The sequence below is a fragment of the Drosophila melanogaster genome, chromosome 2L, assembly GCF_000001215.4.
Source record: "Drosophila melanogaster chromosome 2L".
In the NCBI taxonomy this organism is placed as follows: domain Eukaryota; kingdom Metazoa; phylum Arthropoda; class Insecta; order Diptera; family Drosophilidae; genus Drosophila; species Drosophila melanogaster.
Window position 1 is genome coordinate 18,280,030 of NT_033779.5, and position 14,393 is coordinate 18,294,422.

Here is a 14,393-nt window from a genome sequence, read left to right on the forward strand (position 1 = left end):
CATTAGCAACTTTTACCAGCTTTTCATGCGTTTGAGGGCGCACCATTAGCAACTTGACTTTGGTGACTCAAAAGCATTTTAATGAGCCACCAGTTGAGGACAGAGTTCCTTGTGTTTTTTGTTTTTATTACCGCTCATGCCAAGCAGCAATTTCGGCAGGAAAATGCAAATTTTTCTTGAGTGACCGTCGCACAAGTTGCATATTCATGGCAGAAATAAAAACCGTAATGCATTTGCGTGCAGAAATTCCTTTGCATATTACATGCTGACCGAGTCAGCGGTAAAGCAAAAATATGTGAAACATACATTTACTCAACACAGAAATGCACTTTACCAGCAGTGCGATGAAACACCGATCAAAGGACTTCTCACTCTGGACTAAGTCTCGGTCAAGCTCGATGGAAAATAAACAAGAGTTGGCGAATAGGTCGAGAATCTCACGGTATAGAAATGAGAAAGTTGGGAACGAAAAGTAAAAAAAAACAACAACACTCTCGACAAAACGTAATGAAAATTGTACATCTGCAGACGCAGCTAAGAAAACATTGGATGGCTGAGCAGAAGTGGGTTAATTTGCCAAAGGATATGGGGTCATATGTGTGTGCATTGGCCCACTCACATAATTGCCAAGCGTGCAAAGTTTCATTGTTATGAACGTTCTGCCTTTTGCTGGCAAAGTTTCCCTTCGGAGGAAAATGGAAAACCGAGCCACTGAAGGGCGAAAGCTTTTTGCAATTTAAAGCGTTCTGTTCAGCCTTCCCTATCCCGGCTAAACACAATACAATCGCAGGAAGTAAGCTTCGACCCAGGACAGGACATTCCGGCGCCGGTAGATCGGCAAAAAGGGATAAAGAGGTAAAGGACCATATGTGAGAGATATACCCACATGGGAGGCTAAAAGTTATTAACTGGTAAAAGTTATGCTGAATTGCAAATTCACCTGTTTTACTTATCCAAATAATTGGAGTATGTGTGAAATACGCACTCGAACCTTTCCTAAAACCATTTAATGACTGTTCTTAAACTCCTTAGCTAAATAGTTTAAAATACCATTTTAAAGACAGTGAAAAAATAAAGCTTAAATACACTTGTACTGTGAGCATATTTTGACGTGCAGACAAGAATTGTTATACTATCATGATTTTCCATCCCATCAATGTTGCCAAAACTCTGATTTACCGCGTGCCACTTTCGATATGGCGGCTGTCAGTGTCAGCGTTGCATTGAGAGGATCTAAGGACTAATTAGTAATTTATTTTTAGCATTGGCCGCATATTGAGTTTTTGCACAAAACTTAATTCACATTGGCAGCGGCGGCAGCTGAGGGTCTCGAGTGCTGCAAATGGCCGCCAACATGCAATTAATTGTGTCATTTTAGCCATTAACCAGACAGTTGAGCAGTAACCCAATTTGTTCGCCTGATTGTCGGCGGAAGGTTGTGGAAGGTTGGTTGTGGCGTGGCGGCCACTTGACCGCCCTTAATGGCCATGGTCGGCAGGCCATATTAGAGGGGACTGCCAAGGCAACGAGAATGGGTTCCTTGTGTGCCAGTTTGCAATTAAAACGCCCCTAAAATGAAAGTATACATGTATAGTCTGAGTGTGCGAGGAGCAAAATGAATGTAGGGCAGGGCAGTAGGGTCTTAAGGTTCCTGCCAACTCCTGCCATATGTCTTGATATGTCACTTGTCATGCATAATGAAGAAGTCCTGTGCTCGGTACCTTTTTTATGTGCTCACAACTTGCATGCTTAATGGGATTGCTCTCGAGATAAAAGGCTGAGGAGTCGATGGGGAAGAACATACGCAAAAATACACGATAAAATGGAATCCTAAATTAGCTTCTAAAATATATTTTAAGGCGTTTTTAATGGTAAATGAATTTTGCAGCTTATATCTAACAACATAAAGCTGAAATCAACTTTATAATGCCTGAAAATGCCTATTGTCAAAATTATACTGACATTTTACAATATTGGTTGCTTGACATTCCTAATGGTTCTGAAAGCAATATAAATGACGGTATAGGGTTTCAGATACAGCCTTTTCTTACTTAAGATCTATTAATTTTTTGTCAATCTACCATTAATAGGTACATATATCTTTGTTTTTCATGGCTTTCTTTCCCATTTTAAATGTATCTAGCAATGGCATGGTAATCTGTTCATTAACATTTGCCTTGTCCAATCTGATTAACTAAAACTATTTTGGCTAAGTACATTTTCTAATAGTCCATAATCTCCAACAATTGAATGCTCAAGACAGACATACTGGTCATTCATATTCATTTGACCGCATACTGTGACCAATGTTTGTTGATGATGCCCACAATAGCAGCAATATTCGATTGCCACATTTCAATCACAGGCAATGTAATTATATTACAGAAGGACACATTGTTATAGTATCTAACCGCTAATGAAGACAAACATAAACCGAAAATCCTAACAAACGATATTGGTTAAAGGAAAATAATTCGCAATTTCTAAGAGTCAAATGCTTTCTGAAGTTGAATCTTTCGCAAGCCATCTCCCTCAAATGCCTCAAATTCAAATCTAACTACATAAGTTGTTTTGCCTTCTGTGCTTGTCATCAGTTCTATTCAACTTCTGCTCAGTAGGAGAGTTATATTTTTACATATTCATGTGTTTAATATCATGCCCCGCATTCCCTGTTTTCACCCAGAGCTCTTTGAACTCCTCGACATGCATTTAGTTATCTTCATGTTTTGCCCTTCTTCCTTACATAATACAAACAAATTGAATGAATTGCATTCACCGAACTACTGAACCGGTTATTATATCCCCTACTCGTATAGAGTATAAGGGTTTTCTGGACTTGTATAAAGGAAATAATCTCGATCATGAACACTTTCCGATCTGCTCATGCTATGGGATATAGTTCCCTGGCTATAGAGTTTAGATTCTAGGAACGACTAGTTAATGCAAGTTTTTTTCCCCAACTATTTAAACGACCACAAACCTCACGAAACTGTCATGCCCACACTTTGAATAATCAATCAATTTGTTTTTTTTTTTCATTTTGAAATTTCAATTTATTTTAATACGCTTTTAAATAATAAATACATCCTTCATCAAAACTTGCTTTGGTTTTTCGAGTGTACTTTATTTTGGCATACAATATTTGGCATAGAAAGTTATTTGTATGGCTTTTGCATTAATATTTTGTCAATCGACGCCTTAGTCTGTTATTGCAAGTTACATGCCTAGCTGGTCTGTATTTATTTCTATTTCCAATTTATTTCGAATACAAAATATCTGTGTTAAAGGCGATTACTTAGCTCTAATCTTTTACTTATGCCCGGGGATGAATTTCCATACATCGATAAAGGTTGCGGTAAGACTTTACTCATTTGCCACCCGGCTTTTCCCTTCTCATTAAACTGGCCGAAGGGGATTTTAGCACTGAAGGACGATGACAGCGGGTGCCATGGATTAAATGGACAGGACATTATCTGGCGAGGATATCTGCATGCAATTGTGACTTCTCTTTTGGACGACGCAACTCCTTCTCGGCCATAATTTGATCGTTAAAATGGCCAACGCCGCCTTTGCATCGTTTGGCAGCTGCAATTAAATGTCCTTTTTACGATTGTGCAGAGATGCAGCCGACGTAATGAAATTAACAACGGCTTTTCTTTTTCATTTCCTCTGGCACTGATAAACGATCGTTAGCCCTTCACTTCCTACCCCGCCGGTATCCCTTGGGGCCTTGAAACGCCACTTAAGTGTAAAGTAAAACTGACCATAAAGCTCGTTAAATCGCCAAGAAATAAGCATACATGTGTGAAGCTCTTTTTCGTTGAAATATTTTCCTGGATGGATTCCTTGCATGACAGCAACAAGGACCGCGATGAAGTCCTTAAGCGGTTCGTGAGTGCGTCCATGTTTGGGCGTTACCGTCAACCCAAACGATTGTGGATGGAGGGACAATTTAAGTGCCCAACGGGGGATTTAAATTACTGAAAGTAATTTCAACAAAAGTTTCACACGCGTATAATTCGGTACTTAATTACAGCCGTGTCTCTTTTAAATTGGGGCTTACTTGTGCTTTTTGGCCACCATCTAGCTGGCACTATTTATTTATAATATATATTGTTAGCTTTCGCTTCATTTACATTTATGTAGCTCCTAAGGGTTTAGAAAGAGGACCCGCTATTCTGGAGTACAGCTCTCCATATTTAAGTCGGATTTTCAATATCTCCAAATATCTTCCCTTCTCTTTTATTGTAATCACTTAGATACACGCCCTTTCACCTGTAACCACCTGCGTTTCCGGGTCACTAGACTGCCCCACAGGTGGCGCTTTAATTTGCACCTTTCAGCGGCGCCGGGATCGCTGTCATCGCCGCTGGCCTCGCCCCAAAGTCATCCGGGAAGGCAGCTTGGAGGCTAAGAGCGCCACTGTGTCAGTGGGACCCCCAGGAACACGCCGGGCGCACGAGGGCTAAGGGGCAAGGTGGTTCAAAGAAAGACTCCTGTGCGCCTGGGAGTAATTAACACTGCGACGCCGGCTGCCACTGAGTAAACAATGGCCAACGGAGCCGCAGTTGTTAATTACGCCAACAATACGCTGCAGCGAGGGGCGGACAAAAAAGGGGCGTGACAAGCATAAGGCCAAGCCTAAGGAGCGGGAAAAATTAAACACGGGAAGTGCAAATTACCGTTTGGAGGAAGCTCACACAAGGAGCAGCCAAATGAGGAAGAGACCTCTCAGCAAGCTTGAGTATCAGTGTGTGGAAGATTTTTGTACTTTTAATAAGTTTTTCGTGAAATCTTTTCAAGTATTAAATATTTGCCTATACTTATATTTATTTTCCAGTCTGCAAGCCCTGATAAATCATTTTAAATATACCCAACGACTCTTTCAATCTTACAGGGCTGAAGCTTAAAAACTTTTCCAAAACTTGTAAAACGTTCCAGTCGTATTAAAAATACTCCTGACCATCAAGACCTGTAGAAAGCCAACAAATATCATGGACAAAAATTGGGCCCACGACCATTTGTTGACCATGGAGTAGGTGGATTCGGCCACGTTGCGATCCCTGGCCTCTATCGCTCGAATGAAGTCCTGAGTTTGACGCGATCTCATGAGGTTCACATGGATCTTGCCCACGTAACTATCGATACCAGTATAGGCCACGTCAAAGTGGTAGTCGGTTAACATTTCCTGGCGAAGATCACGCAATTCCCGCTCTTCTCGATCGGCCGGAGCTACTTCAAGAGTAAACGAAACTATCTTTTGGTTAAAAGTGCTGATGGTATTATCGAAGCAAAACTTATAAGAACCAGTTTCGTTAGCCTGAATGCTGTGTTTCCCCATTTGCCTTTTGGTTTCTGCTATCAGAAGTCGACGACTTGGATCCATAAGATTAAAATTGATGTGTGTCTCGCCGAGACCTCCATGTATCACCTGATAGTCGATTTTAATGTTCTCGGTGGTGGCAATCGGCTGATAAAAGCACTCCTGTCGACCAGCTTCCGCGAATACAGTCAGTTGTTTGTTGTGCGGCTCGGCGTTGGAAAATTTGAGATCCAACAGCAGCAGCAACTGCAGCAGCCAAATAACACGAGCGATTCGGAACATTTTCCGACGCTTTTCCAATTTTACGACTCGAATTGTTCGACTGCTTGGTGTTCGGTTGCCTATTTTACAGTCTGACTGTTTTTAGGGAAGTGAAGGGACTAACTAGCCTGCTCAGTGACGAAAGTAAACATTTGGAGAAAAGCAGCATTTTAAAGATAATTTAATATTACATTTCCCTGTCTTTTAATATTATTTCCAACTGAATGTATAATTTTTCTAACATACGACTGACATTATAATAGAAACTGTTTTTTTATTGTATTTTTCTGAATATTTTTGAACGAACAACACTAGAAGTTTTACTCTTGCCGCGCTTTTCTGCAGTGCATTGCCACATGGCCTTTGGAGGAGCGTAGTGTGAGCGAATAGTGCTAAATGCAGCTTTTAATAGCCAGCACCAATTGCCGCCCGCCCACCTCGCAATTCCATACCATATCACCCCTTATAAAGACCACCCACCACCCACCCGACTGGCAAAACTAAAAGCAACAGCATCAAAAGGAATATGAATTGAGGTCGATGTGTAAATATTTGTCAACGGTAATGGAAATTTATGCTACCGTTGCTGCTGATGCTGCCAATGGTGGGCGGTGGCTGTTGGAAATGGCAGTGGGCGTGGCACTGGAATGGGCGGCGTGGCGAGTCGAGCGCTTTCATTTTTTTAAAAACTGTCGGCGTCGCGGCATGAGACAAAAAGTACGCTAAAATGTGTAACAGTATCGATGAAAAGGCTATACCCTTTGAGTACTTTAAGAATTTGTTGCCAATGAATATTATTAATAATTTAAAATATTGATAATTTAACATTTCTATAATTTTTTAATTTTATTAGTTATATTCAGTCCATGGCTTTGTTGCAAAATATAAGAAGCTTAGCTTTGTAAGAGTATGAGTATAGCACCTCCTGGAGCTTTGCTAGAGCAAAATATCGTATAAAAAGGAGCGAAACCAACAAATGCTTGCGTTTGGGCAGGGACACTTTACAAATAGACACACACACACGACTACATAATAGCCCACACTCATGAAAAAGGTATGCATAGGTATGTGTAGTTGCATTTGTTTGCTTCAGAGTTTTCATTTTTAAACCTTTTCGTTGCTTATCCCATTTTCCCTTCATTCAAAGTTCCTTTCGTTGTACTCGGGCAACCAAATCAATTAAATTCGATTTTAAACGTTAAATTTAAAGGAACTAGTTTCCCTCCTAAGTCTTTATTGTATTCATTATACAATATTATACGTCTGGATTTCTATTTTACTTACGAATTTCGTATGTTTGAATATGCCTACTTCAGTTTATTTCTTCATGCCGCTATATTTTGTTTGATAGGCTCTGGTTGCTTTATAACTTTAACTGCCATACGCCACTTCATTTTTAGCTATTTACTTAAAAAAAAGTGCGATGAGTGCACAGCAGGCCCTGAACTACCTCCCTCTCGAGTGCAAGCCAGCAGTAATATTTTTTTTTAGAAAGCAAAAAAATGCATTCGCGACGACGACCAAATGCCAGAGGCTGGAATACACAGTCGAAGCATGAAGGCTGCACATAGGACGCATAAAAAATGTTGCCTCGGGTCCACTGCAGGTGATGGCAGCTAGAAAAAGCTGGCTGGCAATATCAGGACTAGAAAATAGGAAGAGAGTTACACGGAAAGAACCCCTTTACTAGATTGCCGTTGAAAAGAAAAAAAATAATATTCAAAAATGTTGTATTATTTACTATAATTTTAGAAAGATATATATGCTTTATATATAAATGGTAAATATGCTTGTTTGTTTTCTTTTCCATCAATTTTAGAGCTACTAATGTGTTTTTTCAGTGTAGATTCTGCGGGGTGTCTTACAGCGTGAAATGTGGAAGGCGTCGGCAGCTGCAAAGTAGCCGACACCGGAGTCTGAATCATTGGAGCGCATTTGTGTGCGTTGCGTGTGCCCCTGTGTGTGAAGGTATGTGTGCGTGTTGCTTTAGTTGATTGTTTGCTGGGGGCGCTCCAGGTGTGGGGGCGTTCCTGAGGGCGTGGCAGGTGGAAGAAGATTAAAACCCTGCTGTCGAGGAAGCCAATTTAATTTGATGAAATTAAGATGGCGATAAAAAGATGAGGGCGACGAAAGAAGTTAGCTAAGCTTGGGGAATCTTTAAGGTAGCTATTGAAAGAAGTATGTGTTGAGTTTTTTAAGAATCCATATCAATTTATTAAGCAGCTACAAGAGTAGCTGTTACTATGAATAACTTGAAATAGTCCTTGATTTTGAACTATGTCATACAGTTCTTATTTATTAATAATTAAATGCATTTTTAAATTACTAATTTTCGGAATATTCTTAATCCATTCTACGCACACATTTTGATTTATCTTCTATTAGCGACAGTCCGTGGCGTTTGTTTACCCCATCAAATCAGAGCAAGTCCTTGACAAATGCCACACCTACTCAGAGTTATGGGCTCGACTTTCCCAGTCGGTCATTCAGCTGTTGAGCCACTTTGGCTGATGGATGATGCCTCCGATCCTGGGCCAGAATAAATTGACCCCAAGAATTGCGAAGGTCAGCCACAGAGATGGCTCATGAATTATTAAAGACACAACAACAGCCAGTTGACCCTAATCCTCAAAACGGCTGCTGCCAATGATTGCAAAATGCTAAGCCAAATGGAACTAAATTCTGTGGAAGAAGCCTTGTGCGAGCCACAAAATTTCGAACGAAAGAAAACCCAACCGCAAATTCGGCCAGAAAGATGTTTTGACAATTTCCATAGCGAGGGATAAATTCCTTGACCAACTCCATTGAGTATTTCTAGGTTCTTCTGCAAGTAGCACTTTAAATTAATGAACTGAGATTAAGCAAGACAAATTGTTGTGGAGCCTGGAGCTTCAGAAAATTTTCTTTAGGGGCAAATTGTTTTTCGGCCTCGAAAATATATTAATTTGTATTTTGTGCCTGCCTCCCTTTGCTGCGCCCCAACCGCCAATAAATCTACAATTTATTGTTATTGATATTTGTGTAAGCAACTTTTGCAGGCCCCACAATTAAGAATTTAAGGGGCAGAAAATTGAATGAATTTTCGAAGAAGAAAATCAGTTGACAAGCTGGTAAAATTTATAGTACCTGCAGGAAGGCATGCAAAAAATATACAGCCACTTTCACTTGCGGCCCCAGAGGAGGAACTCCGAATCTCATGTGGAAAATGCAGTCAATGAAATGGTTTCCCCATATATTTGTGTTCTCTTTTTTGGTCGGCAGCCAAGCAAATATTCATTGAATTTTCTAGTAACAAACGACAAGTTGTCAGTCAGTCGGTGCAGTGGAAAAACAGAGCCATTTCCAGGGAAAATTTATTGCCCCAATGTCGGACAGGGAAACTCATCAACTCAGGTACCAGAGTGAGACAGGCCGGGAATTATGCCATTAGATGTTTGATTTCCTTTTTTCCTTGTTTAGTTTGGTTTTTGTTGGTCAAGCGAGTAGTTCAAATAAATAAGCAATTTCCGACGACAACTTGAACAAGCATAAAATGCTATGAAGCAACAACTTTCCACCGGCGAAGGAGGAAATGTGAAGGCAAGGACATTGGTGCAGCTTTGGAAAAGCTCTCCAAAGTGCTTCTTAACTAAGCTTAAAAGCAATGCCAACGGCCACAGAGGCAACTTCGATTTGGTGTGGAAATTGCAGTTCACTCTTAGATTTCCCCATCCCCCTGATTTTCTATCAGTTCCACAACCCGGCACGGCTTTCCTTGACAACTTTTCAGCTGTTATTTGTTTTTATTGCTGTTGTGGCCCATTGAAGTGTGACAAAGTCGCCATCGTTGCGGCTATTAGTTGACTTCAAAGGTGGCACGAAGGTTGCAGGAACTGCTTGTAAGGACCTAGTCGAAGGAGAGCGCAGCTGCAACTGGGTTTATACCGAGCTGGACAAAGGAACTGGGTTCTAAACATTCTGTTGACCTGTCAAATCCCATTGAGTTTATTATCTGTAAATCTGCCGATGGAGTGAAAACTTAAATGCTTTAGAAGGAAGATAAATGGAATCACAATCATATATAAGCGAACCCATTCGGTGCGTTTGTTTATTCCATGAGTCTTGTTTTATTTAATTTAGTTTTATACGGGCTAAGCCCAAACTACGAGCCGTTAAGATAGATTCAGCTTAAGAGTACAGTTTAGCTTTGCGTTTAAAATCCGAATATTCCTTAACACTTTTCCCATTGGCCCATACCGGCAATTGTGTGTTCTGCTCCCCTGAGTTTCGACTTATGATACCTTTAGCCAATTCAATTAGAGCAAAACATTAGCAATAAGAACATTTGGGGTGTAAGCTTTAAAACACCTACAGACTCATCGCATAAACGTGCCCGGATGAAGCACCAAGCAGAGCAAGGGAAATGAGCGGAAGGACTAAAACATCAACTAAGCTCATTTGTGGCCGCAGTTATCCGCAAGTGGCTGCCCAGGAAGCCGCTGAAATCCTTGGCCACCGAAGCGCAACAAAGCCGCGACATCCTTTTCACCTGCTTTCGACTTCGATGGCGAAACTTTCACATTTCTCGGCACTGTCATCATTTGTGGTTAATTTTGTCCCGCTGCCTGCGTTTATCCTTTGCCAACTGTCACAACTTGGCGACAGGAGCGGAGTAAAAAGTTGCACTTCGGGCTCCAAGGACTCGGCTAAGGATGCACTGGGAACAAAGGAAGCTACAACTTCAGAGAGAAACGTAAATTAGATTATTAATCTCCACATAATGTTAAACATTAAACGGTTGCCTTTTTAATCATACTTATTAAACGACTAGTTTACATTAAAAACTCGTATCGCTTGAAATTGCTTTTTATCACATATTTTTTCTTAGTGTTACTATGACATTTCTATTAGCCTGAAACGAGTACGGAGTAAGGACACAGGAGCACAGTGTCTGTACTCTTTTTATTCCCCTAATTTCCGACGCTTCTCCCCATCTCCCCATCTCCCCCGCCTTTCTTTTGCGCTAATTGGGGACACCGAAAAATCTATAAACAGTCCTGGCAGTTCCGCAGCCCTTATCGCTGTCCTTGTACTTGGTCTTTCGGCTTACTGTGTTAGTCCCTCCGCCCCGTTTAACGTGCGTCCTTAAGCACAATAAATCTGTTTATCTCCGGCAAATGTCCTGCGCTCCTCTTAAATCGGGAGTCCTTGTTGGTCTGCTTAAAAGTTAACCTGGCCAGCGATAAAAAGTTTCCCTTTGCCGCTGTTTGTGGTTTTCTCTCCGTTGTCCTCGGTGTCCTGGCAGGCAAAATTTGTTAGCTATTTGTGTGGCATTATCCTTTGCTGCAAGGAGTCGGGGAACGGAATGGACACTGAAAAGTGAACCCTCCACATGGTAGCATCAATCATCGACGGGGAAATTAAATTGCACTTCGGCTTACCTCAACCCGAGACTGGGTAACAACAGCCAAACAAAAGCTACAGGAGAGATAAGATCGATCCAAACTAAGTCCACATCCCAATACCCTTTATGTAAGGTCGATTTATAATTAGTGCATTCGACTATTTTTAATTTAGAATCAAAAGTTTTTAAAATAACCAAATCGTTTAAAATTTTAAAACTTTTGCTACCGTTATTCAAGGCATAGGAAAATACTTTTGAGCTCATTGGGATGAGATTTATTTGGTTGGATCAAATTTAATTTTGCTAAAGCAAGACGGAGCTCTACATCCTTCAACTATAATCGCTACAAAAAAGTTTATTTTTGTAAAGTTTCGCAACTTGTATCGGTCTTTATGGCTCACCAACAAAGTAAATGAAAATAGCAGGGGTCATATTGTTTCAAGATGTAAACAAACTGTACATTAAACGTTTGCGTCTTTAAAACCTAGTTTTTAAACCTATTTTTGTATTAATATATTGTAACTAGAAAATTTTAATTTCCACACTGAATTGACAACCGTTTCTAAATCTCCGCATTATTATGAAGCGCTGCAAGAATGAGAGCAAGAAAAGTATTACTGAAAAATCACAGTGTCATTGTGAAATTAATTTTGGTTGCTGATACTTGTAAATTAAATCTAAAATGATTGATCTTTGATCTTTGATCTTGATCTTTTTAACGAAAGGGTATTTTTTGGGTGAAGCACTAGCAATGATAAAATCTAACAAAAGGGAATAGACCAAAAAATGACGAACACCTGCCCCAACCGAAAGCCAAAGAAATGTCTTTGCCATTGGCCATTTTCCACAGGCTTTACTTTTCAGTTAGGACTGCATCCGTCTACCGAAACGAGCCCTTTGTGGCCTGAGTTCCTAAATTTTTCCCCTCGCATTTGCCCTTTTTAGCCGCACTGCGGTCATTTGCAAGACCTGGCAACATTCTCCACCACCTGTGTCATCAATTGCACCCGCAAAATGGCCAAACAATCAACAAGCAGCGCGACGGGTGTTGGGCCTGAACAAGATTTCGAGTGTCTAAGCCCACCTTCATATCCATACCTATACCACTCCCATGACTCACCAACATGTTTCGGCTAAGGAAGGCGAAATTGTTTGGCCAAACGTCAACAAGACTTCATGTTGGACTGAAAAATGTTAATTTAACTTTTTACGTGAATATTTAACTAAAAAAGCAAAAGGCGTGACAAATTGTTAGTTATTAATGTATCTTCTTTTACTTGAATATTCAACTATAAAATCATAAAGGCGTAAAAAATTATTAAATATTAATTTACCTTAAATAACACTTATGTAAAGATATAAAGGCCATATTAACTATAACACATCATGTAAACTATTAAATTATCAATATTTACCAGATGTAACAATCAAAGATTTGTTGCGCTTAACCGTGACTAAAAAAATCTATCGACCCTAATGTAGCGAGTCTTTAAAAGCCTTTAACTAGTCTATTAAGCTTTTATAACCAACACTTCCCAGCGTTCAAGCAAAATGAGTGTCAAAGCCACTTTAATCATTCTAGGTAAATATATGCTCATTAAAGTAATGCCGGAAAAGTCTAAACAATATTTTTTCCATAGCAATCTTTTTGTTCGTACGAAAATTTCCACATAATACTGAGAAATGTAGTCCTTTGAATTGTATAAATGACGATTAACTATATTAATAATGTAAAATAAAATAAAATAATAATGTAAAATCTGTTAGTTTCTGAAAGCAACAAAAAATCAAAATTAAACAAAGCAATAAAACAAAGCAGCTAATATTGAAGTCAAATTTATAGATGATATTCTGATTTCTAATTTCTGGTATTGTAGTTAATTGTAAAGGCCAAAGGAAATGTAAGAAGTCCTTGCATTGCTTATCCTAAAAAATTAAATCTAACTTTGTATACCTCATGCCTCATTACCAAGGCATTTGCAACAAGCGTTTCGGGCCAACCTATTTGTACACGGCAATCTAAGCAAATCGTTTTGTCGAGCTTAATTTGCAGTTTGCCACCAAACGAGTGTCTAACCTGGAACCCGAGCTGGCGAGGAGTCCTTCGCACTCGGCTCCTCGTGGCCATCAAGGCTAATCCCAACTGACTTGGTTGGAAAAGTTTCCGTTTGGCGCTTGCCACGACGGAAGGCGCCAAGGAAATTCGGTCAAAGGGAGTTTCGCTTGATGAAGAAGTCGTTGTCGGTGGGTGGTGGAACTCACATCTCTATCCACTCTGAAATCTCCATTGAGCTGTGGGCGGTTGGGGGGTAAGCAGCCAAGTGTTGTTCTGCATTGTGTTTTGGCCATTCAAGAATTCCCGGAGCCAACTCCAAGTCTCATTGGGCCCGGGCGCAATTGACAATAGTTTTGCACAAACTTCGAAAAGGCCAGTTGCACTTGACTGCCGGCAATGAATAAACAGGAGGTCCTGGGTCCGGAAGAACGTGGCTCGAAAAGCGGGGAAAATCCAAATGAAAACAGCGCCAAGGAAAGCATTGGGTAATTGTAATTCCCGCTCTTACATAAATGCCAGTTAACCAGTTTGCCTTGTTGGGCAATTACTTTGGTCCTGGCGATGTAGCCTCTTCGGTTCTCAAAACTTTCGTAATGACTGAACACATTAATTTCCCATTTATATTTTCGACAGCCAAATGGCTTTCTAAAAGGGCAAACTTAACTGCCAATGCCACAATTGATTTACACAAATTTAATCAGCTGTGTATACACAGTAGGAAAAGATCTACTGCCTATTACTGTAGATGCATAAAAATTGATGAAAAAAGCGCTTGAGCAAATATGATATTAATTAATTAGTCATACTAGTCGGCAAGACCCATTGTGAATTTGCTTTTTAAAGACGGCATCTTGGTGCCATAGGTGGACAGGGGGTACCCATTAGTACAAAGGCTGAAAGGTAAACGAATTATTTATTAGATTATTATTTAATTAAAAATACATACAACCAATGATAAGATACAACAAACTCATAATGATTTTATCTAGCGATCTGCTTTTAGTAATGAGGTACCGATCTTCGGTATTTATAGATCAACAAAATTAGTTCCGGATAATTACATTATTAGTAATGAAATTCTGAAAAATGTCAAATGTCTTTGTAGTTTTTAAAAGTTCATTGCACCATTAAATATTCATGTAAAAGTCATGTCAAATTTGGAAATGTATATTTCTTGCAAATATAATGTATTGTTATATAACAGTAATAAATAAACTATATTTTCCTTTACTCATAGGGAACACCTTATTTCCCAAAGCAAAATCCAATGAACAGTTGAAAAAGTATACCTCTCTGCTTGAAATAAATTCCCTGTAAACGAGTGAAATGAAGCAGCAGGACATTTAGACATAGCTTAGTTGCTCCCAATG

General features: G+C 39.8%; 3 protein-coding genes and 3 long non-coding RNA genes across 8 annotated transcripts, besides 1 other annotated feature; 2 read left to right on the forward strand and 4 right to left on the reverse strand.

Annotated features, from left to right (window-relative positions):
- Window positions 1-2,967: 2,967 nt before the first annotated feature.
- Window positions 2,968-3,044: a mobile genetic element.
- Window positions 3,045-4,815: 1,771 nt separating this feature from the next.
- On the reverse strand, window positions 4,816-5,691 carry CG31787 (uncharacterized protein). The gene has a single exon (NM_165248.3). The coding sequence runs from the start codon at window positions 5,603-5,605 to the stop codon at window positions 4,907-4,909; it is 699 nt and encodes a 232-aa protein (NP_724105.1). The 5' UTR covers window positions 5,606-5,691; the 3' UTR covers window positions 4,816-4,906.
- Window positions 5,692-10,397: 4,706 nt separating this feature from the next.
- Window positions 10,398-11,207, reverse strand: lncRNA:CR44696 (long non-coding RNA:CR44696). The gene is made up of 2 exons (NR_124356.1): window positions 11,005-11,207; window positions 10,398-10,935 (listed from the first exon to the last, which is right to left on the reverse strand). It is a non-coding gene; the product is annotated as a long non-coding RNA:CR44696 (long non-coding RNA).
- Window positions 11,208-11,223: 16 nt separating this feature from the next.
- CG43362 (uncharacterized protein) lies at window positions 11,224-11,433 on the reverse strand. Its single transcript, NM_001259147.1, has 2 exons — window positions 11,369-11,433; window positions 11,224-11,310 (listed from the first exon to the last, which is right to left on the reverse strand). Exons 1-2 carry the CDS (start codon window positions 11,397-11,399, stop codon window positions 11,243-11,245), a joined length of 99 nt encoding a protein of 32 aa, NP_001246076.1. The 5' UTR covers window positions 11,400-11,433; the 3' UTR covers window positions 11,224-11,242.
- Window positions 11,434-11,652: 219 nt separating this feature from the next.
- Window positions 11,653-12,063, forward strand: lncRNA:CR44693 (long non-coding RNA:CR44693). Its single transcript, NR_124357.1, has one exon. It is a non-coding gene; the product is annotated as a long non-coding RNA:CR44693 (long non-coding RNA).
- Window positions 12,064-12,492: 429 nt separating this feature from the next.
- Window positions 12,493-12,804, forward strand: Sfp36F (Seminal fluid protein 36F). 2 transcript variants are annotated; one of them, NM_001299107.1, is made up of 2 exons: window positions 12,493-12,549; window positions 12,608-12,804. In NM_001299107.1, the coding sequence occupies exons 1-2, from the start codon at window positions 12,519-12,521 to the stop codon at window positions 12,682-12,684; spliced, it is 108 nt and encodes a 35-aa protein (NP_001286036.1). In that variant the 5' UTR covers window positions 12,493-12,518; the 3' UTR covers window positions 12,685-12,804. The 2 variants fall into 2 exon arrangements, with proteins under 2 accessions (NP_001286036.1, NP_001163004.1); NM_001169533.3 differs by having other exon boundaries at window positions 12,608-12,771.
- An 899-nt stretch (window positions 12,805-13,703) lies between these two features.
- lncRNA:CR43358 (long non-coding RNA:CR43358) lies at window positions 13,704-14,027 on the reverse strand. Of its 2 annotated transcripts, none has more exons than NR_124358.1 (2): window positions 13,970-14,027; window positions 13,704-13,916 (listed from the first exon to the last, which is right to left on the reverse strand). It is a non-coding gene; the product is annotated as a long non-coding RNA:CR43358 (long non-coding RNA). The 2 variants fall into 2 exon arrangements; NR_047994.2 differs by having other exon boundaries at window positions 13,970-14,011.
- Between the last annotated feature and the right edge of the window lie 366 nt (window positions 14,028-14,393).